At 42.8% G+C, this 25,565-nt stretch overlaps 1 protein-coding gene across 13 annotated transcripts in view; it reads left to right on the forward strand.

The window, feature by feature from the left end:
- Positions 1-25,565, forward strand: part of celf2 (cugbp, Elav-like family member 2) — a 237,151-nt gene that overhangs the window by 64,058 nt on the left and 147,528 nt on the right. For 2 of the 13 annotated variants that reach the window (XM_039600914.1, XM_039600913.1), the window contains exon 1: positions 14,639-15,067. The exons of 10 other annotated variants lie outside the window; for them this stretch is intronic. In XM_039600914.1, the coding sequence (XP_039456848.1) occupies positions 14,991-15,067 (77 nt within the window). In that variant the 5' untranslated portion in view covers positions 14,639-14,990. Of the gene's footprint in view, positions 1-14,638; positions 15,068-25,565 lie in introns of those variants that run through there. One more of the 13 variants, XM_039600912.1, reaches the window with a different exon arrangement.

A 25,565-nucleotide genomic window follows, 5' to 3' on the forward strand; every position in this document is an offset into this window, starting at 1 on the left:
TCCGTTATTTCACCTAAGACTTTTACTGCTCCCTGATTGTTTAAGATTTGAGATGAAGCCACCCACTGGCTTGTGGACTTGTGAAGCTTGAAATTAGCTTTTGTGGCCACCACTGTATCATTTTGTTTAATCCAGACGTGGCTGTATTTTGTCTTTCTTCCCTCACCCCCAACCGGTGGCAGGACATGGCCACCACTCCCTGGGCCTGGTTGTGTCAGAGTTTTCTTCCTGTTAAAAGTAAGTTTTTCCTTCCCACTGTCGCCAAGTGCTTGCTCATAGCTGGTCGCCTGAATGTTGGGATATTCTGTATTATTGTAGGGTCGTTGCTTTGCAATATAAAACACCTTAAGGATGACTGTTGTGATTAGGCGCTAAATAAATAAAACTGAATTGAACTGGAAGCCTGCAAAACCCCAACAGACTGTATGACACTGACCAGTGCTGACATACAAAAAATATACCAAAGTGTCCCTCACCAAAAACTGTAGCGCACATACTTTGGTGTGTTTTAGAATGATCCAATATCCAGTGCTTGAATTCATATGAGCTAAACTAAAGCCTTGCAGACAACAAGCAGCTCCCACTTGTCAGTTGAGGTTGCAATGCCTGAAATAATCATTTAACCAGGTGAGTTACAAGTAAATAAATTAATAACATGTCCCATATAGTTGTTAATTGGTTCTAAAAGCCAAAACAAAAAGGCTGTAAAGATTTTTATTCTCTTTATAAATTTGTGGTATTTTAACATGGCGGTCTATGGAGGTTAACTCCATAGATGAGTTATTTAACAATTAATTATAGACCATAAAAGTCTGATTAGATCTTATAATTGTTTTTTTTGCCAGTTACTTTTTAATTATAAACTTGTTCATTTTGGAAGATTCTTCTTTTATATAATTATTTTAAGGCATATAACATAATATATTATATTTAAAACACTGTATTGCAATGTAAAACTATGTACTTTAAGTTTTCATCAGTATTCATCACCAGTGGTGGAAAATGATTTGCGAGACTTTTTTGTGGCATTGGCTGTTTAAAATGAAGAAAAACAGAGTACAGATGGAATGGGGGATCTCGGTAAGAAGACCAAACGCACCCACTCAACCACTCACCATTTGACTGTGTCCAACTAACAAAGCCTGAATTTGTACTTGCTATTTATTTTCTGAAATCTGTGCAATTTCTTTTGCATGTCTTATGGAGGGATGGTGGCTGAGCGGGAGATGGTGGAGAAATGCCCGTTCTTGTTCTGTATGTTGAACTGTTGGGAAAAATTATGAGAAACTGTACCAAGAAGAGGAGGATGTGGAGCGGTATCAGGAGAGTAATGAAGTGACAGCAGCGAGGATGGGAAGGAAAGAAGCATCCCTGCTTTCAAAATACGAGCCAAGCAGTCGAGACGCCCAACTTTTCTCTCTCCAGCCTTTCCCCTCCATTCCCGCTTTTCAAAGTGAATCATTTTTATTTATAAAGTTCCCATTACAGATAAATTTTCCCCTACCAGTCACACTTTGTCTGAACTCCCCTCCTGTTGCATACAAGATTGAAACAAGCTTCTGCTGCGCACCTGATCATGAAAAACAGTCATGCTGAGGTTGACTTGTTTTGCAACGAGTCAACATATTTCATTGATGTTTGCAGGTAGTAATTTATTGCACCATAATTTACTGACTGAATCAGTGAATGCTTCATTGGGTGACAAATGAAACTGCTTTTGAGGCATGCACTTCATTTGCAATTTCCCGATGAAAAATATGACTTTGAGCGCTTTCTGCATCACGCAGTTTCTCCCATTGAGAAACATGGGGGATATTTTCCAGTGGTTTAGCACATGTGAGGGTTTATAGGTGGTGCGGTGGGTTGAGATAGCGTGAACATCAAACGACAAAGTCCACTGCAGCAGATTAGTGATGACAGATACCAGTAATTAATTTGGGGCTTTCCTCCAGCAGAGTGGTTACGAAATAAAACAGTAGCTATGTAGTTAAAATAGTTAACGTCGATCCAGTACAGAAGACTCTGTGACATTTTAGACTTTATTCATTTAGTGTCTCAGATTTAGGACAATACAGAGGTAGGAACTAACGATACAGAAAGCAAAGAGGGCCAAAATTCGTGAATACCCACCTAATTGCTGAGTCCCAGCCTCACTAAAAAAATACGGTTCATCTTCTTGAGAGTAAAAAAAGCAAAAAGAGAAAAAAAGAAGTAACATGGCAGCACTGCAGGTCTCGTAAAACATTGCCAAGGAATCTACACACTTTCCAAAAGTGTCTCAAAAAGATTTCACAGTACATATCAAAGGTGAAGCCAGTTTAGTTCATCAGCAGATTTATCAGCTGATTGGAACTCCTGCACATACCTACTGCTCGTGTTTTTAGTAATTCACACTGCTTCGGTCTGCCCGACCTTCTCAGGGGTTTGATTGACTTTCATCAGCTGATGAAGGTGTGTTGTTTGGACCTGATTAAGGTCTGACAGACCAAAGCTTTGTGATTTAATAAATATTTCAACAGTGGGCAAGACTGCGTGGGAGTTCCAGTCATTTGTTCTTACAAAGTACATTTCCTGACGTACTAGTCACTTATTCTGGTGTACGATTATGTCCAATTATGTCTTTGTCAGTAAAAAGCTATAAAATTGATGATGATTCAGACCTCACAAAGTTCTGACAGCTACTCTAATTCTTAATAGCCTGCAGCTCAATGCTTCCTGCTTCCAAATCCTTAGAAAAAAACTTTTGAACTTTTTATTCTTTCTTTGCAGTTTTCATACCAATCCAGTAGGTCAGATTGCACTCTTGGTGGCCCCATTCTGGCCTGCGGGCCATATCTTTGACACTCCTGGTGCACCAAAATCTATGTGCAGCTGCAGAGCTTGACTCTTGCAGCTGCACATATGACCTCACTTTAGGGAACTAAAGTGAGGTCATATAGACCTCTACCTCAAAGTGCACCTGGACTACCCTCCAAAGTTGGAGCCAAATAGTTTAGATTTCAATTCAGGAGCAGTGTGCTTTAACACACTATAACCTTACCAACTGTTTTATAAATTGAAGTAAAGAGAACTCATGTCAGAGGAAACTTGCAGAAATAATCAGCACATCTTCCCCTGAGAGTTTGCTTATGTGAGCTAATATTAGTCCTCTTTTGCTCCACCCCTCCTATTCCTCCTTTCTTTCCTCTTGGAGCGCTGGCAGTAAAACCAAGCAGCCCTTCTCATTCACCCCACACAGTGTGCCTATCTAATGGTGTGGAGGATATTACGCTTCTGTTAGAGCTATGACCGTTGGTTTAGAGTCACTGCCTCTCACTCTCATTTTCCCAGATGGGTCAGGGCAATGGGCGTTAAAACGGCCTCTGTTCCCTCCTCCCCCTTCCTCCCCTCCAGCCTTCTTGAATCTGCTAAACCAGCCGTCGAAGCCTCTGTGAAGGGAGCGCACCTCGTCTCGGCGCTACAACGATTTAATCTGCCGAGCACCTTTTCAATCAAAGAGTGTCAGGCAGGGCCGCTCTCGACACGACTCTAATACAATGCATGGACACACACGTACAGGAAGTGAGGGCGAGCGAGGGCGACTACTTCTGCGCGCACGTGCATCACATGCCCAGGCGCAGATCAATACTCGCAATCATACAGGTGACAATAGGCGCAGGTTTATCAGCCCTGATTCACACCCTGCTATCATCACCTTCTCAAAATCGCACAATCAAGGGAGGGGGGGCTGAAGGCAGAGGGTGCATATGTGAAAGAGGAAGGAGGGAACAGAGCACGGGAGAGCACGGGAGCTTGCAGGTACATGAAATGTGTGAATATGTGCGTGAAATGAATTGAAATGGGTGTGAAAGTGCATCTATTTGCAGGCGGATGCATATGCACATCCCTTTGTATGCCTGGGTGTGTGTGTGTGTGTTTGCGTGCGCATGAGTGAATTTCCGCTGTGTGCGTGTGCGGCAGATGCGTTATATTCCTCCTTTCTTTTTTTGGAGTGTGTGCGCGTACATCTGTGTGAGTGTGTATGAGGTGTGTATGTGTGACGGTTGTTATCAGAATGACACCATCCCACTCCCTCTCTCCTGCAGCCCCAGAGGATCAGTGGAGCTGCACCAGTTTCAAATGAAAATAAATGAGAGGCAGTGACCGCTACTGCCTGGGTCCCGCTTTAATGAGGAAAAGGAGCAGAGAGGGAGGGAGGAGAAGGAGAGGACAGAGGTAGTGGAGGAGGGAGGAGAGGATGGGGAGAAGGCAGGGGGAGAAATTGGAAAGTGAGGGTGAGATTGGCCCGAGTTGGCAACGACGGGACCGAGAGAGAGAGAGAGAGAGACGAGTGGAGAAGAGAGGAGGGGGTTGTGATGAATGGAGGGCCTCTGTCTGTCACTGATGCGATGGCCAATTACAGTTGGAGCACGCTCCGATGCACTGCAGGTGGAGCGGACACTGTTTTGAGTGGCCAGAGAATATCCCTCCATCCTCCATTTGCATTGAGAGGAGAAATCACTGCACAGTGTACAACTTAGAGCAGCTTTGGGGGGTTTACTTTGTGATTCAATAGAACATTACACCTTTGTGGGTCTGGGCTGAACTATACAGGGATTTTTTTTTTTTTTTTTAACCACGCATCTCCAAGGATTATACGCTCCCTTGAGGTATATTTTTCTTTTACCTCCCAAGCTTATTAAACCCTCAAAAGAGTAATGAAGCACTGCTTTTTCAGCTTGGGGCTCGTACCAAAGTTGTGCAGAGACATGGTAGTGTGGCCGACACGTTGTCTGGAAGTATAGCCGACACATTTTAATGCACAGAGTACCACTTTAGTGTCTTTTTTAACATGCAGCGTGGTCCAGTGGGCTTCTAAAGAAGGCCCACAACATCTGAAAGAGACAAAGTAAGGCCGTATGCATGGTGCTCTGCTTGTATTCTCACTTTTGCATGGCAACACGTGGTTTATTATTATAAAAGGGAGTATTTTTCACCCAGACAATGACAGAAAAAGAGAAGCCAAAAAAGGAAAGCGAAATTAAAAGTGAAAAGTGAAGTGAAAGTGTAAAAATCCCAGACGTCAGCCAGAGACATGTATACAACCCACCACCTTACAAAGAATTATTCTTCTGAATCTAGTAAAATCGCATTGTGAAGCAATCGAGCAATAGAGTTTCAACTCAGTCTAATTTATATAACACAACAAGACTTGTCTCAGCTGCTTTATATCATAAGGAACCCCAACTATCACACAATACCTTATAAGCAAGGACTTGGGCGACAGTGGGAAGGAAGAACTCCCGTTTAACAAGGAAAACAAGGCAAAACCAGGCTTGAGGAGGAAAATAAAGAGGGAACAAAATACAAACTAGAATTAAAATAACTTCTTAATGGCACAAAAATGTCTTTGGTTCACCTAGTAATAACATAAATACTGATAATAATCAGCACACATTCATACATATACATACATAAAACTTCAGTAAAACAATAGAAATATAAAACAGGATTCTATTGTTTAGGATATTAACCTCATCCGGATCTTCTAACATTGTCGTAAAGGAAAATCAGAATAAAGAGGGTGTTCTCAAAATAGGTTAAAGGTTAAAATTCCTATAACTGTGGAAGATTCTAGATAAAAATTAATGGCATGTAATAGTGGCATGTAAACACAACAGTAGTCAAAAGAGTGGAGAGAGGAAGGAATGCTCGCTGCATCATGGGAAGTCCCCCAGCAGCCTGAGCCTATAGCAGAAACTACAGGGTCGTTCAGGGTCACCTGATCCTTAGTGATCCTAAAAAATATAGACACACGCTTCCTGTATTCCTACATGGCACTAGCATTTCCTAGCAGTATCCTTTATAAATTGGTTTTTGCAGCCTTTTAAATTAAGTCTAAAGGTTGTGTTACATTGTTCAAAGAGCTGCTCGAAACCACATAAAGCTTTAGGTTAGAGCTGTAACTTAACCAAATTTCAGAGCTTTTTTACTGCCATAGAAACCCAGGTGTAGCATAACTTGATACAAGCCTTTAAAATATCAAATTAACCCAAAAAGAGCCAGAGGGCTTATTGAGAGTTTGCAGATACGAGGTCTTTCTTCGTCAGCAGCGATGCATTTCTACTTCAGCGCGGCTGAGCGTTGTCCAGGCCTGTCTAGCAGAGACTATTAAAACTAGCAGACAGCAGCACAGTATAGCCGGGAGGCCTCTTCAGGGGCAGAGGACATCAAGTGTGTTTGTGTGTGTGTGTGTGTGTGTGTGTGTGTGTGTGTGCAGAGAGAGAGAGAGAGATACAGACAGACCCACACATGTCATGTCGAGACCACCGGTGCAGACATTAGTGTGTGAGGGTCAGTGAACAGGTCAGGAGGTATTTGCTCGACAGTGTTGGACTTGATCACGATGTCCTGTAATGTGGAATTTGTGTGTGTAGTCTACGTGTGCATGTGACTCTAGAGGTCAGAAGCACATGTTGTTATTTTTCCACTTTGAACAAGTTAAAAATTACACTCATCCTTCTCTTCCAAACTAGAACGGACAGACATCAAGCGCACTTAACTCTTTACAGTAAATACTTCGGCTCACATGTCCGTCTTGGATCATTGCCCATTTATTCATTTTGCACTTTAGATCTTACCGATACTTTATCTAATTTAGACTTTTTCCTCAGTTTAAAAGAAATCTTGATCTCATGACGTCTACACATCCATCACTAAGGGATGTCGCCACCCATTTTGGTTACCTAGGCGACATTACAGAAAAACATTTAACATAAGGTCCTGGCTGACTTAAAAATAATTAATTATGAATAATTAATGAAGTTGTTGCTGTGGTGCCAGATGTGTAAATGTGCATAGCTCAGAGGAAAGACTCCAACAAATAGCCACAAGCAACAAACTTCAGTTCCTGTTAACGTCTTGTCAAACCCGGATTTCACTGGTATGGTTCTCCAGCAGCTTGAGCATGTAAACTGTGTCTCTTTGCTGTTTGGAGGTAGCGTCTGGATTTACAACTAATTTACTATCAACATCAAAGTGCTGATCATTGTTCCCCTTTGCGGCTCACAATGTTATCAGTATAAGTCGTTTTAGTGTGGTTCTTATTATACTAATGTTTGCCAGGAACATCAGTAATCTTGTTACATGAATCTTATAAGAGTAATCTAATGAACTGTGGGGTTGGGACAAGCTTAAAAAGCCTGGTTCAGGAATTTACACTACCTTCTCATCCCAGGGCGCCACGTTCCTCTCTTCTGTCAGGCATCAAAAGAATGAGTAGAAGCTGATTCTATTGGTGTTTGTACCTTGGCAGGCCTGCAGGTTGGAGGTCAAAAGGTTGACCTCGTCACGTGTTCCATTAAGAACTTTGTTCTTCTATTTTCTACAGCTTATCGGGGTCTGTGTCACGGGTGGAGCAGTCTAAGCAGAGATGTTCAGACCTCCCACTCCTCGACCACCTCCTCCAGCTTTTCTGGTGGGACACTGAGGCATTTCCAAGCCTGCTGAAAATCTCTCAAGCATGTCCTGGTTTTATCCCGGGGTATCTTCTCACTTGCATACCTAGGCGGTGTCCAGGAAGAAGCATAGTCAGATGTTCTGATTTTTTTACCTTTGCTTTTAGTCACTAGTTTAGGTTTAGGGACTAATATCTACTTGGCTAGATGTAGGAAATGAACCCTGCCTGGTTCTGGCACAGCTTTCATCCTGTTGAAAGGGAGTTTTTCCTTTCCACTGTCGCCAAGTGCCTGCTCATAGGGATCGTCTAATTGTTGAGGTGTTCCCTGTAGTACCTGAGGTGATTGTTGTTGTGATTTGGCAATGTTAATAAAATTGAAGTAAGCTGAATTGAATTAATGCCAGAGGGTCTTTTGCAGATTGGCGTATTTGAAGAATTTACCTGTTTCACTATTGCCCCAATCCCTCACATCATGACACCAAAGCCAAAGTCCACCGTGTATAAATCTGACATGCCAGCGGTTTTGACAGTCTGACTGTATGAAAATGGTTGGGTAGTATTTTCACATGTCAGCGGTTTGTTTGTGTATGAGTTTTTTTGGGGGGTGCGCTGGATATGACTGGCACTCTGCATCGGTGGTTACAGTACTAGATTAGTACTACTTTATTACCCAAGGACACGAGCTCTGTGGACAGTGCAACTCATATTCAATCCAAATGGAAAGAACAAGAAGACCAAAATGAAACATACACAAAATTAGCTTCTTTTTAGTCGTTAACATTTATGTCGATATTAAGAAGTGGTATTAAGCCTCAGCTGTATATTGTTTAATCCCTGAACTGCTGACATTTTCCTCTATCCTTTCTTATGCTAATATTTGCTGCACGTGAATCTTCACATACTGTGAAGGTAAAAAAATGTTTGAATCACCATAATAGCCTTCTTTTTCTTTGTGTCCTCATACTAGAGCCATCTTTCTTTCTTGGCACCGCTCGCGTTTTCACATGATGGTGTTTGTGAATAGGCGTCTTTATCCTGGAAATGACGATATATGTGACACACCTGACAAAACATGCAAAGAGTAAAAAGTGAAGGCTGTGCTAAAAGGTTAACCTGAATTCTACTCTTGATTCAGGGTAAATAGATGTTTAATAAAAATTAAAAATTGAAAAATAAAAAAAGCGCTGAGCTGACAAACCCTAGCACGGCGAGTTTGTGTGTTTTGAGCCAGATTGTGTTTCCAAAACAGGTCAGCGAGCATTAGGGCACTGCAGCCCACTGCAGGTAGAGTTGGGATCCACGTTAACTGGAACACGATGTCCTAACCAGAGTCCAGCAAGGGCCAGTAACAAGCTGACAGAGAGGGTGAAGAGAGGGAGAGGTGCAGTGAGTGATGGAGGAGAGGGGAAGGAGACAGATGAAAGCATGAAAATGGAGGAGAGAAGGAGAAGGCGGCTGGAGAAAATATGGGAATGAGATCTGAAGATTGAACAGTGAGTGGCAGCGAGAGCGATGGAGAGTGTTAGAAAGAGATGTCTCTACTTTTATTTGGTTTTCAGTCCGCCGTTCTGAGCTTAACAGAATACGAAAGTAGCAGGCGGACTCGGCTGGACTGGGACGCCTGTAATAGCCTTTCATTTAGGAAGCAGTCTATCTGCAAACGCACACACGTGTACAGTGCGGAATAATCACTGATCAAAATGGGTTTTTTTTCCAGCGACGATGAATGGTAGCAGTCAGGGTCTGTCTGGTTTTTGCTCCTCACATGTCCACTTAGGCTCAAACGCAGATGCTTGCTTTTCTGAATTATTCATGAACCCCTCGTTAAATATTCACGTGTGAAAAGCCGGCACCATCAGCTACCCACAATCCTCTCCTCTTGGGTGAGGTACAGGCAGGAAAGAGAAGACAAGCAGGATGATACTTATACTTAAGTATCTAGCAGAAAGCAGTTTTATTCTTTTATTTAATTTGTTTTTCTAGGATCGCCTCTTTTTGGTCCTCCCTCTTTGTTTCTTTCTTCTGTCTTGCCCCACCTTGTCTCCTCCTGTTCTCCTTCATTCTGAGTGATCAATTCGTATTGCTCGGGCAGCTGAGCCCCCCCAGCCCGAGCTGAGCCCGGGGTTAGAGAGATGAAGGCAGGGAAAAGATAGAAATAACTAGACACTGGGAAGAGGCGAGAAAGACAAAAGTACAGGAGAGCAAGCAAAGGCAGAGCCAGACCTTGCCACGAGCGGGGCCTCTTGGCGAACACAGGACCCTCGGGTGAAGAAATGGAGTGATAGGAGAGGTGATGGCTGAGGGTGGAAAGAGACGAGAACAACAGCGGCGGCAGGGGGAAAATAAGGTAGAACACAATGTGTGAAATGTTCACTGGCTCTGAAGACTGGCCCTGAGTAAATACAGGCTCAAGGATGCTTCTGAAGTCTTTGTTCATGCTTTCACAGCGGCGTGTACACAGGCCTACAGCGCCGGTATTTATCTTGTAAATAAACCGCAACTATGTGTTCTTATTGTCTCACTAAAATTAGTTACTGGTTAACAGGAGAAATGACGGGCTCAGTGGTCACGCCCGTGCATCAGTCATCACCGAGCACCAAGAACACGACGAGGTGTTTGAGGTTCTGCACACCGGGGTTCTCTTACATGCTGTGCTGGTTTAATTATGAAGGTTTGCAGCGGTGTGTACTCAGGGGGGGTTGGAACACACCCAGCACAGGAAACAAGTGTAAACTTTCATGAAATCTCAGTGAAACTTGGCCACGGATCAAAATTTGAAGGTTTGAGGTGACATTCCCACTGTTCCCACCACCTGTCAAAGCCCAACTGTATGCTGGAAGACGGCCTTCCTTTTAGCTTTAATCAAAACTCTTCATGCTTTCACTGTAGCTGTCTTACACTTTTATGAAGTCTTTGGAGACTACTTCATATAAGCTGTTAATCCATATAGTGGGATTCGGTAAAGATGAGCGAAACGTTTCCTAGACCTTGTGTTTATGATTAGTGTTTTTATGATTTGAAAATGAATCTAAAACACCATAAACAACATCATTAGTCCTGAAGACAATCCCTCATTGGGTGTCTTCACGATGTTTCTGAAGAGCCCTGTCCAACATGTTCGTTCAAAATCCTATATGTATGCGTCGGTGGATTGAGATGTGGTGGGGCAGAGGCCATAACATGTGGTTAACTTAATTTTCACATTTATCAAACCATTCAGTGACCCAAAGAAAGAGATTGCTCCCTTGACGATAGAAATGCTTCGTCAAAGGATAAAGGCGATCGCTCAGAGCAGCTTTGTATTGATTTGCAGTGACCCAAACTATCCCTTTTTTATAGGTGTACCGAAAACACCAGAGCAGGTGCAGTTTTTTCCTTTGATTTTTTTTAACGTATTTTTTTATGTGGGACTGTTAGTTTGATAAAATTAATAAAAGAATAATTTGGATCCAAGTAGAGCCATAATCATTGCAGTTCAGCTGAGATGGTACCCTCCTTCATATCCAATAAACAAACCTCTTTTAGAGTATGTCATTTTAGCTGCCTTAGTCCGCCCTATACATCTGCAAGCTGCTTTGAAACCCATCTCCACCCCAGCTCCTTGTTTAATCCCACGTCTGGTTAAATAATGTCTTTTTGTTCTTTTTTTTTTTTTTTTTTTTACAACTAAATATAAATGAATTGAAAATTCAAGCTGCTTTAGACTCCTACCTGAAATAAAGCCACTGCATCCCTATTGTAGCTTAATTTGATCCACATGGCCAAAATCTGCAGCAAACCTAACCCAGATACAGATCTATTGGCAGCTCCATGGGCAATATCAGCCTCGCTCTTTCACTGTGGTTCTTTTTCACTGGCCTCATGAACATGGCCATTTATCACATGTAATAGGACTATCTCAAGGTCTAGGGGCAAAGCACGGTCCTTCATTATCAATCTATGCAAGGCTCCATTGTCATGTGGAAGCCATGAGGTCAGGATTTATCCTCTGTAGGCCCCACTCTTAACATCAACCTACAGCCAGTTGTGCATGATCATGCTGATAGAGTCATCCCTGTCTTATTGAACAGAAAATGCATAATCTTCCTCTACGTGAAGCCCATTATTTTCTATCAAAATAGGCTTTTAACACCAAAGTTACCTACTAGTGATTCTGGAAAGGCAGAATATTGTTTCAAATTCACAGCAAACCACTGTGCAGCTATATAAATATGGCTATATATGCATGTTAAATGCAGAAGCAAACAGCTACATCACAAATTTGCATGTTAAAGCAATGTCTCCTCCCCCTCCTCTCATATCCCCCCTTCTTTTTTCCTGCCAGTAGTTTGAAAACTGTCCATATTTTTTTAATGGATGGATGTTTTTTCTTTGGTACACAGTATGCTTACCTATGCTCTCCCACATCAGTGCTGAAAGAAAGGCAAGCAGTAATCACAATAAATAACATGTATACAGAATAAAGTATACACCATGTCCAGAAATGAAATGTACAATATGTACAGAGATAAATATATATATACAAAAATAAAAGGTGCTAGTCAGGCCAGATCAGGTATTTGCATTGATTAGGGCTATTGCTCTCGTTTAAAAGCTGCCCCTGAGTCTATTTGTCTGTGATACAAAGATTTGTTTATAGTTGGAAACAAATTAGGGGACATGCACTACATTTGCATGTTCAGTTCACTCATTTCATACCTGATGTATTTATGCTGCAGCGGCCACGCTGTGAGATGTGTGCACAGAAGCTTTGGCCAAACACAGACATGTAGTTTCAGCTTTAAGCCGTTTAAAATGTAAGGGTAGTGGCTGCTGTCGTTTTCAGCATGGTTTTCAGTCAGTAATACTGTGTGATGTTGACTGTTACCAAGTCTTTGGGGTAATACAGTCAATCAACTTATGTTGTGTTCAGATGCCTAAATGACATTTTGGGAGACATTTGAATCGGCTGTTTAGCTGTAATGAGCCATGTTTTGGTGATGTGTGCCCATGTTTCAAGATTTTCTCGTCTGATGTAACAAAGAAATGCAAATAAATTGTAATTTTTTCAGGGGGAACGATGAAGTAGGAGTATGAAATGCAATCAGAAAATTTGGTGACTCCACCTATAAAAATCACAAACCTTACCTGATTTAAATTTGACCAGTCGCTTGGTTTGCAATAAAAGTGATGTGGTGAATCCAAAATATGGAGGTCTTTCTTCTTCTTGTGAGCCGCCATCTGAAAACGGTGTTTGTGAGCACCAGGTCAGGCCTGAAAATGACAGCCTGCTATGGGAACGCAGCCCATTGTCATGCAGCAGTTCGTTATATAATGTTCAGCACAACCCCTGGTCTGATGAGGGTCGAGTGTGATGAAACATGCAGAGTCGTCCCCACTCCTGGGACACTCCAAGCCCTAAGGCACTGATGTAGGATCAGCGTTTCCCATCCACACTGTGACCCGAGTTCTCGCAAGTAAACATGCAAGCTGACCCCCGAGCACAGCCGCGGGCCAAGTCCCACCCACACCATACACTTACCCTGCTGTATGTGCGCATAGTGAGCTTTTTTTTTTTTCTCCCATTGACCCAGATACTCATATTCTTCCCCCAGAGAGCCGCCTCTCTCAGTCTAAGAGAGCCTCATTATTTCACTGGAGTGCCTCCCCTCTTTTCTCCATTGGAGGAGGACGAAGGAAGTGGGGCAACCTGGCAGTCGTACTGCGCAGGGGTGCGTTCAGGCCCACACGGGTTCCACGGGGAGGCATGCTGGATCCACACAATTAATGCAGCGTAAAACCGAGTCAGCAAATTTGCAGCAAATTATGAGCAGGTTCATTATTACAAGGCTGTCCCAGAGCGTAACTGCACCTCTCCAAATATGGCCAACTCATTTGATTCTAAATCAACTAACCGGCCGTTCTTTTATGAAGTTACCACACTGAAGCATGACTGCGGAGCACTCATTAGCTTACTGGAAAGTAAGAATCCACTAAACTGATATTTGGTTTGTTGATAGATTATTGTGGCCTCATGATGCCTGTTCCCTTAATTCAGTCAGACTGAAAACAGGCTCACACTGAAACAACCCAGTGGGTTATGCTGGTGTGGGAGTGTTTGTGGTTATTATCTGAGAGATGGTGACATATGATCCAGGAAGCCCAATTTGAGGTTTTTGTTTTTTTAAATTTCCCCATATCAATAACATAAGGTGGAATTTTACAGCTCTGTAAAATAAATGCACTGAAGTCCATTTTCCTGAGGAAGACTGTGGAATTGCAGCCTTCCTGCTACAAAGGAAGCCAATGCATGCTTCCATATATTTTGATTGGCAAGAACGGCCAGTGATTTGGGATTACCCTACGCTAGCCCTCTGTTAGCGCTCCTGCTTCATCAGCAGAGTGGCCATACTGAAGGAAGCCCCTGTGTGTAGATGTGCAGAAGTCTGTATGCAAAGATGCAGAGAACATCGCTTGTAGTTCCATAAAGCCATTAACATAATAAATATCTATCCATGATTTCCAGTAACTGGTTAGTGCATCCACGTTTGAGCTTAGGCTAAGCCATCTTTAAGCTCTTAACACCCATCAAAATAGAAATAATGTTTCATTGAATTCTCACCTATGTGGCATTCCCAAATGAAAATCACAAGAGAAACAGGAGGACAAATACATGCAAGATTTAAAAAGTGAAACCTTCGAGTTTCTGAAACTATGTTTGTTTAGATCTAAACTAAAGCAGGTCACTGCTGAGCTGGTAGATGCTGAGAGGTTAAGTACATTTCTAATTGAGGAACAAACATTTATTATTAGTATTATTATTATTATTATTTTGTGTCATTAGCAAAAGTAATAGAATCTTTAAAAGCATGATGCCACAAGAACACTGGCTAGAAACCACGATTAAATCCAGTGGAAGATATTTAATGGTTAAATGTTCCGATCATTCTAATATTTGTGCGCGGTTAGCTTTATCTCAGAGGTTAAACTCTGCGTCTCGGCGCCGACTGCGTTTGGAGACTACCCGAACATAAACGATTGAAGCCGCCTCCTGCTCGGAACATCGTGTGTAGATGTGAAAGCATTCTCGTCTGTGGTGAACGGCGCGCTCTGGTAGCCGAGGAGACCTAATAGTTAAAGATCAGCTGCAGCGCTATGCGCCACGCCTCCACGGCTCGACACCTGGCTCTCCAACAGTCCGTCAGTTGCGCTGTTGCGGAACGGTTTTTCAGACAGGACCGGCGGAAGAAAAGCGGGAGGTAGAGAGAGAGAGAGAGAGAGACAGAGAGAGAGGGAAAAAGCGAATGGGGGGCAGGAAGAAGAGAATGTGACAACTGCTGGATGCGGACAGAGTGTGTGCGGCTGGCTACACTGCCTTTGGGGAGGCCTCGGCTCTTGCACCTGTCCCTCTCCGTCTCCGCGGCCAGGCGCAGTTTGGGCGAGAGCGACGCTCCTTTATTTATCAGGCAGGGCGCACAGCGGCGGAGGCGCACACACACTCTCTCACACTCTCTCTCACACACACACGGACGGTACTGTACGCACACACTCATACACAGGGCAGGAAGGCAACATGACTTCATCCTACAATCTGGATTTTCTGCCCGATATGATGGTGGAGAGCCGCCTGCTCGTTCCCGGGGACAGAATGTGAGTTATTCGGCTCTTCTTCTAGTCCGCCAATGGTGTGTGTGTGTGTGTGTGTGCGCGCGTGTGTCTGTGTGTGTGTGTGCTTTATACTGTCCTGAAAAGCAGCTGTCCGATGTGGAAATGTTGCTCTGCTACTTGATATGTGGCCAGAATCGGGGTCAGAATGAAGGCTGGAGCCGGTGTGACTGTATCTGTGTTTTATTGTGTTAGTTATGGCTTGTTGTTATTAATATCCGTCGATAAATTGTGCGGGGATCGCAGGAGCGCCCGCGGCTGTTATCAGCTATAGACAGGATGGTGATGAATGAACGCCATTATGGGAAATTAATGCCACCGCCGTGAATAAACCCCGTCTTTATTAAGCTGTATTATCCGGCGTGTGTCGTCAAATTGTTGTATCCAGTCAGGTCGACTCTGGGAACATTTAGAGCATCGGCTTTTCCATCTCGCTCCGTGGAGCAGAGGAGGGGAAGTTGCTTTAATTTGCGGCAGCCGCCCATCCTCATTTCTTTCCCCGGCTCTCGCCGGGCTGGAAGCGGTGGGGTCGGGACCGTGCGGCGGGCTTCGGGAGCGCACGATGCCGAGACCCATAAAGACCGACGGAGTGGATCTGTGGTTGCAATAAAATAAAAATAAATAAAATCGCAGGGTGGGAAACAGAAGTGTTCTCAGTCACACGAGACTCGATCAACTCCACCACAGGCGTTTTTCTTTTCTTTTTTCTTTTTTTTTTTTGCGCTCTCATCCTGTGTTTTTCTCCTCACTTTGGACTCTTTGATGAGGGGGGAAACAATCCGAGCGACTGGAAGAGCAGCAGCAGCAGCACCGCGGCTTTTTCAGCACATTTGGGAATGCACGGATGACTTGTGTCCCGTGGTTCAATTGGGTTTGTTGTAATTCAGTTAAACTCCGGAATTTGTCGAGCAGGGACAAAGGGAGGGTTTCATCCCGGCATGATGTGTTTTTTTCCACATGCAGCGCATGTCCCACTTATGTCCCCTCAGCTCACGGCGCCTATTTGTTGAAGGCTCGTGTTCTTTCTTTCTTTTTTTCCCCTCTCTCCGTCCTCAGGAGAGAAAACGTGCACGCAGGCTGTGCTGTGGCTCTTCTTTTCATTTTCTCATGGTCTTTTTTTCAGTGTGCAGTCAGTGTATGTTCGATTGCTGCTGCACTTAACTTCTGGTGACTCATGGTGTAAAAGCATAGAACAAAAGTAACGAAGAGTAAGTGTGTGTGTGTGTGTGTGTGTGTGTGTGTGTGTGTGTGTGTGTGTGTGTGTGTTGTTGGGGGAGTTATGAAAAAACCTCATAATGCTTCACTTTGAGGACACTAATCTACAAATGTCATAAAACAGCATTACAATAAATACAATAATGCATGTGGAGATTAAGTGTCTTCCATAAAATGCATAATTAATATTAATGCTATACTAAAGAAACATGTAAATAATAAATGTCATGGATAAGAGACCCTTTATGCATTTGTAGCTTACAAATTCTGTGTAAGTCACGTTGAACAATTGCCTGTGAAGCGAAGGAAAATGTGTCTGTTCAGTGAATATTAAATACAGTAATATAAATGTATATTTATACTAATATATATGCATACATAATAGACTAGGGAGAAATATCGGTATTGGCTGATATCGGTCATGTTCACTGACAGCACACAGAAGGATAATATCATTTTATCATTTATCATATTTAACGACCAATTTGATTCTATAAAAGGCCAAAGCAGTTACTGCCTGGTTGTTTAAACATCCAAAAATGACCGAATGTTCACTGTTTTTAAATAAAAGTAACATGAAAGTGGAGCCAACATGGAAGCGGTTTAAACTTTCATTCTTTTTAATAGACAGACAGCAGGAGGCGACTCCTTTTTGTATGGAAGTCTTTGGGAAAACGACCCTCTTCTCACTCTGTGATCTCAGCAAACGTTTCCTGGTCAGTGTTTGGCGTCGCTCACTAGTTTTGGCTCATGTTGAATTGAACATTCAGTCCATTTTCTAAATCACAGCCAGAAAATGGGTTATCCAGGATATGCTTATTAGCCAAAGGCTTGTCAGTCAAGATCCACCCTTTGCTCATCACTTCCAGGTTCAGTAAAACCACCTCTGGTTAATTAATAGCCACAAAACTAAACATGTCTCATACATTCCAATCAGCACCAGATATGTTACATTTTAAACATATTTCTCAATCAGTGCAGTGAATCTCTTTTTTTTGCTATATAAACGTAGCTATGAAAAAGATCGCACCCTAAACTAGCTGCACTTTATTACAACTACATAAAAAATGTCGTAATATCATAAATGGGACTCGAAAGTCAGTTTCCTACCAAGTGATACGAAATAATTCATTATAAAGCAAATGCATATATTAGTTTGGCTCTGTTATTGTTGCTTTGCTGTACAATTTGACCTCATTCTGGCCCCCAAAATGTGATAAAAACCACAAATCTTTAAGGCAAAATGACTCTGGTTGAGCTGCTTGTGATACATCAAATCTCTGATAAAGTGGTCACACATAAACTTTGCTGTTTTTAAGTGTCACTAAACCAAAAGAGACCGGTAACGGTTTCTCTGTATCACTGTAGGAAGCTGTACGCTCTACAATACTCCAAAACTGCATTAATCAAGAATTATTCATCCTCCACAGTGATAAAAGGCCAGGGCACGCACTTTACCCTGCAGAGTCTCCCTCCATTGACTCTCTGCGTAGTGTATCACCCAGATGTTATAGTGAAGCGATGGCTTTCTCATTAATCAGTGTCATCGTTGCTGACAGCGTGGACCCCGTGTATAACTGGCGGGGGTGGACGAGGAAATCATCGCGCTTCCAGAAAGCCTTCTCCTTCTGATGCACTTTGCATCGCCTGTTGTGTGTATATCTGCCCCGGAGTGAAGGATTTATGAATAATGTGTGTCGCAGGAATTAGACAGGCCTATCTGTGCCCTCTTACCCAGCCGGTAAGGAGGCGGACAGGTTGAACTAGATAGCACTTATGGAGATGACACTTTGTATTTACGTGAACACGCCTCTCGAGCTCACAAGAGGTGCTCTTAGTGATCTTTTCACTTTTTTTGTTTGTATCATTGTTTTTTTAACAGCTCTATTTTTCCAGGAGCAATGTAAAAAAACCCATTTGCATTCATGTCAGGTCTTTTACTTCCTCCCACATGATACACCTCTGAAATTCTTTCACTCTGCTGATTCCTTATGACTGTGATCAGGTCGGGAATTGGCTTCATTCCCCCTTCCTGTTCCCTTCCAGTAGCAGCTCCCTCGTTGATGCTGACAGCCCCTGACAACATCAGACTTGACAAATATTAGCTGACATCATAGCTAATATGGAAAATAAATGGAACTAATGGTCTCCCTCTACTCACTCCTATCGAGCCTGAAAACACAAATAAGGGGTAAAGTGAGAGAATCAGGAAAAATTGTGGTAGACCTGTGCCCTTTTCTTTCCACTCTTACTTGGACTCTGAAGCCTAGACTGTCTCTGCCTGTCCCTGGGAACTATGTGACCTTCGTCACCTCCTTAAGCTGAGTGTCGAATCCCCATCTGGTGGAGAACTGTAATGTTCTTCGGGGTCCATCACACATCCAGGCTGAAGAGGTTCGGCCTTCAGCAATCGTTTTTACACATTAATGACCAACCGTGAAGCTAAAATCTGAGTAAACACGGGATTACTAACTAGAGACTTGAAAACAGCAAATGCTTGCAGGGTGTATGCATAACCCGAATGTATAGCTTCCCACGGAATGTCTTTATGACCCTCCCTCCCACTCGTCTCTTCACTTCCCCTTTCTGACCCCTCTGCAGATCATGCAGCTGTGAGGGTCCTGGGACAGACGAGTATGAGGCGGTAGAAAACTTTATGTCAAGATTACACGTAGACCATGCATGCATTTGAGTTTATCCGGTCACAGTGTGCATAGGAAATACAAATAAGGCTTCAGAACACATTAAGGACAATGGCAATGAGCCCAACAACTGAAATACAATTCTTCAGACACTTTCCTTTAGATTTCATGTAATGACATGCAAAGAAAATATGTTCACAGGGGGATGTGACAAGTTTATGGAAGCGATGGGTGACTGGATTCTGCTGATAAATGATGCATACAGCAGCAGGACAGCATGTTGTGTTTTTTTAAAGAGTAGATAACACAGAAAGCTTCAGTTTACATAATCGTTAAAATATTAGCAAGCCTGACAGACAAACTGTGACATCTCACTCCATTCTGAAGTCTGAAAGCCTTCCACTGACCTAAAGTCAATTACTTTCCATTCAATGTAAAGTACTGCTTGCCTTCTTTCTTAGTAATTTTTTTTCTTCCTGCACTGCAGACAGGGTGACTGGCTTCACTTAGCAGCCTCGTACCGAGAGAGCTACAACCACACTTCAGACTCGTCCCTCTTTGAAGGCTGAAAAATCTCCAGAGTGCTGTCACTGCTTTCCACCATGTTTTCACTGATTCAGAACAATCCGTATTGTTTGCCTGCACGCCTTAAGCTTTGCAACTGGTACCAATGATGCAATCGTGCAAGTTTTTCAAATGAGTTGAGTTCGTTTCTTCAGCAATAATAAATAAAATCTAAAATGTAACTATTAACCGATGAGGAATTTCACCCGGCTTAAAGGGTAGAGACGGGCAGCAGCAAAGTGTTCTCATGAGAAATGCATGTGAGGAGGAGGAGAAGGAGGACAGACCACGAGGTTTTTTGAAGGAAGAATAAGGAGGCGGCCTGTCGAGTGTGCTAGGAAAGCTGTTAGCGCCACTAATGCTTATTTTAATTCATTCTATTTAAATTTGACCATTGCTATGCAGACCTTGATCCAAATGTCACTTAACAGGAAATTTCAAACCGGTGATCACAAGAAATCCAAAATCAGATATTCCCTTTAGTGTTTCAGCGGGGGGGGAAAAAAAGGTCACGCTGGAAGTACATTTGCATATTTTGCCAATCAGTATCACTGCGTGACTAAAAAAAACATAAATTATGTTATATTCAGCTGTACCGCTTCCAAAAGGAAGGGTTGTAAAAACGCTGATGCTTGCATGCTTTCCTCAGACTCACAGGAAACAGTCGCCACATTTCAAGGTTTGAAGATGTGCATAAAATGAACCCTCAAAAAAGTGCAAATTGTATCCGTATTTATCACAAAACTGGTAATTATTTACCATTTCTGCCTCCAATAACAACCAGAAATTTTGCACGATCTTGGCAGGTCTGACCAGAGTCCTTTCAGGTTAGACCTATGTCTCTGCTGTTGTCGATGTCCGTTGCTTCAATTAGATGTGCAGTCCAATGAAAACTCAGCTCTTTACAATTACAGGAAGTAGATTACACCTTCTGGCAAATCACGGCCCATGCAGATGATCAGACTGGTACATCCGACTAATCTCAGATGTGAAATGGCAGCGAAGAGAGATCAGTGGAAGGAGCATGGTGAAAATTGACATGGGCAGAGCGGGAGAGGTGCACAGACGGAAAAGTATGAAAGAGGGAGGAGGAGGAGTGATGGTTTGACAGCATACGACTCCCTGGACAGACATCTGGTTGGATTTAAATGGTGTCCTATCAGAAGTGGAGATTAAAAGAAAAAGAGGGGGTAAAAAAAAGAAGAAGACAGGTAGCGATGATGGTGGCGATGGTGGCTTTTTCTCTCTCCCAGGCTAAAGAAAGAGGCTTAACATGACACACACAGGCATCCAATGAGGAAAGATTCATCAGCAGATGATTCTGTTATGACTGTTTTTGTTCATAATGGTGTTATTTTAGTGGGAAACATGTACAGTGTGTGTGATATATGATTTGATGGAGTCGTCTTCACGCATCAGCAGCTGCAGCGTTGTTTTATGTCGTTTTCTCTCAGTGTGTGTGTGTGTGTTTTTGTAATGTCATAATGATGAATGTCTTTCCTCTGCTGGGGCTCAGGAGCAGTTGTCTGTGGCTGACACCGCTGTGTGTAGGTGGTGATGTATCACGACCGTGTGTCTAAGGTCTCGCTGTGGATGTTTGTGTGGATGTGTGAGTGTGTGGTAGAGGTGAGGCTGTGAATGAGCAGGTGTGTCCGTTGTTACATTACAGGGTCAACAAATTGAAAAGTTTATGTGGGCTTAGATTGCGTTTTTGTTTCTTGCGTGAGTGTGCCGGCTTCCACATCTGTAATGACCCCGTGTCCTGAGTGCAGGGCAAATCACACCTGTGTTTATGACACTAAATTTCTCCACTTAAGTCACTTCATTTCGATTCCATCACTTTTTCAGATCCACCTGATTGCTGGTGACAAACTTAGAGTTGAAGTTAAAACGCTGTGTTAGCCACATGTGAAAGAGGAGCATTTTTAGAAACTTCAGGTTACTGGCTCTTAAATTTAGTACTGCAGTTCTCCAAATGCTTCATAAAAGCAGGTGGATGTTAACCTAATAGTATCCTTACCCTAGGTGGAGGCTGAAAGGTTGAACCCACAACTGAAGTGTGCATCCTCAAAGCTAAACTCCAGGGAAATTCCAATTTTTCACCTTTAACACATCATAATGAACGTTTATTTAGGGCACAAGCACAAAGTAAAGTTCAACACTAGACAACGCAGTGCAATAGCACTGCATAATTTGAAGCCTATTATAATAAATGTTAATGTAACACTGCAGTAAGGTTACTTGGGTACTGAAGAATGTGTGAAGAATGTGTTATTTATCAGTACTTAACTGCTAATTCCTGATTCAGGACTTGTACTACATAATGATTACTTAGAACCAGCTGGGCGAGTCTATAGGCTGTTAATGAATAATCTGTTAATGATAGTCCATAATTATCTATATACTGATCCAACACCACACTTTCTTCCAGATGAACTTGGCAACAACACCCAGCAGCACAATACAGTCATCATCATCACTCCAGCCTTAGTTATTCTCTTTTGTCCCTTCAAGTAGTGAAACTACTTACTTAGTACTTCCTCCCTGCTGCAAGATTATGTCACTCCTACTTATGGTCCCCTCAAGTAAAGTGAGCTACTTTGTACACCTTAACAAGTCGCCAGTGTATCGCTAACACTCACATTACTACCTATGGCCAATTAAGAATCAGCAGGTAACCTAACCCCACTGACTGCAAGTCTGTGGACTGTGGGAGGAAGTCAGAGAACCCCAAGAGAACCCACATAAACACAGGGAGAACATCCAAACATCCACACAGAAAGTCTCCGGGCAGAAGGTGGATTCAAACCCAGGACCTTCTTGCTGTGAGGCAACAGTGCTAACCACCTGCCCCAGCAGCAGATGTGATAGTCGTGATTGTCACTGTTAGGTATTGTGGAATGTCTCAGTAACAACTCGGGCCCTTTTTTACTTGTTCTTTAGAAACTGAGAAAGTTGTTGTGCTTTTTGTCAGAATTTTGTAACTAACATAAATTAATTTTTTGTTCCTGTTGTGAAGCAGAACACATTTTTGTAGCTGTAAAAGATATCTACCATCGAACTGCCTAAGCAAGAGTATTTGTCAGCATTCAAGAAATACAACTCCTGCTTCCAGTGCAGTGTGTCAGTAACCTAAAGTCATGACTTAACTTGTTCACTGCTTATGAAATACTTTAAACTTTGCTCACACAGTACTTGGTATTAACTAAGCCGAAGATACAACAGAAAATTTGAGATTCGAACACTAAACTCCATTAGTTTCAGTCAGCGTCACAGTTGGTAACTGTAACAAGCCTTTTGACTTCCTAGCTGGATGATCACTCTGTGTATCTTAGAATATTGAACTATCCCTGCTCAGAAAGTTTGAAAAATTGAAAGTCACAGATGTTAGTGGATCAAAACGTAGCAAGGATAGGGAGCAGGATTTGAGCTAATAATCACTGTCGCCATGAGTGACTTTTGATCTGCTACGTCCTACTGAGACCAGACCTCCGAGTGCAACACCTCATTTGACACTCATACTACATACTGTGCATGTCGTGCTGAAAAAGTAGTGAGGGCACAGTAGCCGGGCAGATTGTGAAGATGTGGCTCTGGTGATGGATTTATTGTACTAAGTGTGCGCCTTGACTTGCATCTTGTGTATTCTGCATTCGTTACTGAATGCATGCATCAGCTAGCTGATGATCTCCTCGTGATTGTCTCATCCTTCTTTTCCCCACTGTCAGCCATGTTGGCTACATTTCTCCGTTTTTTGCAGCCGGGAGATCATGCTCGTCTGCTGTTTTTGAGCGTTTCCTTTTCCTTTCCTTTCCGAACGTTTTCCCTGATTAATCTAATTCAACACGTCAAGAACCGTTCGATACATTTGAGTGTTTCTGTCTCTCTGCAGTGGCTGCAGCTCATTGGCCTTCTTATTCAAGTCAAGTACACTGTTTTAAAAGCATGTACACAGTCCTTACCTTATCAATTGAGCTGTGGAAAGCAGTGTTTTGTGTGTGTATGTGTGTAAAACCGTGTTCTTGTGTGTATTTGTGTCTGAGTGGTGTTTTTCTGAAAGAAGAGAATTTCATCACTTGGCCTTGAAACGAATGAAGCATGCACATGTTTTCAGTGCGGCACACACACATTTCCACCCACGTAAATACGCAGAATACACACCACGTGACACACGTACACACACTCACTCACACACAAACATAGTCCCCACGTTGTTCACATCATGTCCCTGGGCTGTAGTGACGGGCAGAAAAACAACTGAATCCTCAGAGACTAAGAAAACACAATGATGCTCTCCCTTAAACCTTTCGGTTTATGTATATCTGTCCTTTGAAACATCCCTTCTTCTCTGTCTGTTTCTCTCCTTCCTTCCTCTGCTTCCTTTCTTCTGCTCGTCGTCAATAGTCAGCCATTGCGTTTGTTCTGTGCAGCGGCATTACTCTGCCTTGCCAGAGGGAGAGCTTACCTCATGCATGTCTCAGTAGATTTTTCTACCCCTTCTTCCCCACATCCCTCGCTTTATCCCTCTTTGGCCTGTATCTTCCTCTCTTTCTCTCTGCACTCCCACTCTTTCCCTCTTTCTCCATTGAAGCGTGCTAAATGCTTTACCTCTGTCAACTCATGAGTCTGAGAGGAGCTCATTATTGTGGAGAAGGAGAGGAATTCGGGATTAGGAGCAACATTCGTGGACCGAGGCTCTTGTTTGGCTAAAAGAGCCATCAGAATTACAGACAGCGGTAGACTTACCTGCGTCAGTTGGCGCTATTATTCGCTAATCACTGGGACTCAGGGTTTTACTGAATTATAACCTTCCTTTACCTGCACGAATAAAGTTTGAAATAGACCACGGTTTTCAGTAAATATCTGGTCCTAATACCATATCTCCTGAGCCGTTTTCACACCTGCTCTGCAGCCGTGAACCTTGCTAGACGTTACCTAAAGGAGAAGCATGTGAGGACACAATGGGATCAGACATAAAAGGGGTGTTTAACTTGCCGGGACTCCAGTATCAGTCCACTCGATGTCTGACTGAGCTGATTTGCACCAGTGCAGGTCTACTTTAGACAACACATTCACCCACAGATCTGTATCATTTACAGTGTTGAGAATGAAGTCTGGGATGTTCGAAAGACCATTTTCAGCTACTGTCCTGTTGTGTTTCGTCCTAGATTTTCTGGGCTGCATGTGCGAAAACAGCTTAGTAGTAGTAGTGTAGTAGGAGTGTCTGTACAGTTATGAAGAGAACCTGTGAATGTGTGCACTTACAGGGAGAAAAGTCATGGAGTCAACAAAAGTCAACAGAGACACTGTTGAATCTTGGTTGCAGGTTTAGAAGCATTGTTCTTACACAGGCCAAGTACAAGTACATGCTGGCTTGTCAAACAGTCTGAACCCTCCTAAGACCCCTTGCCCACGGCAGATTTGAGGTTCACTGTATTTTGCAACTTTTGTAACTTTCTAAAAGTCCAATCCGAGTATCACTTGTGCTGTTTGTTACCGTTTGCCAGGTTTCCCGAGGTGAAAATGTTGATAGAGATCAGGTGTCTCTCTCCAACTGTTTTTAAAAAAAATCTTCCTGCAATTTCTTGGCTCTGTCCTCTTCTGTACAACCATGTGCAACACCATTTGTGCCTTTGAGGGCATGGTATAAAAATGTCCTCCTTTCCCCTTATACCAAGTTACCAAGCACTGGGACAGAAGTCACCATGCTTGATGCTCTAGGGTTGGACAACTGGATGAATATATGTGGTATTGGTTGCCGACCAAGTCCGTCCATGACTTCGTTGCATAACTTTTCATTGTTGGAAGTTGCTCCTTTGATGGTTTGTCTCTTTGAGTTTGCTAAATAATTGACTTTAGCACCACAAAACGATGCCAGCTTCCTTCTTGTTGTGATGATGATGACCTCAGCTTAATGAGAAGCTGTACACAGACACCAACAAAGATTCTCTCCATAACTTTTAAATGTAGTGCCATAGAAACCTAGCATTGTGTGGTCCATTTAGAATAATGTAGGACAAAACACCATTGTGGAGGTCTCCACACTCATGGTTAAAAAACTT

The sequence above is a fragment of the Oreochromis aureus genome, linkage group 17 (assembly GCF_013358895.1).
Source record: "Oreochromis aureus strain Israel breed Guangdong linkage group 17, ZZ_aureus, whole genome shotgun sequence".
NCBI lineage: Eukaryota > Metazoa > Chordata > Actinopteri > Cichliformes > Cichlidae > Oreochromis > Oreochromis aureus.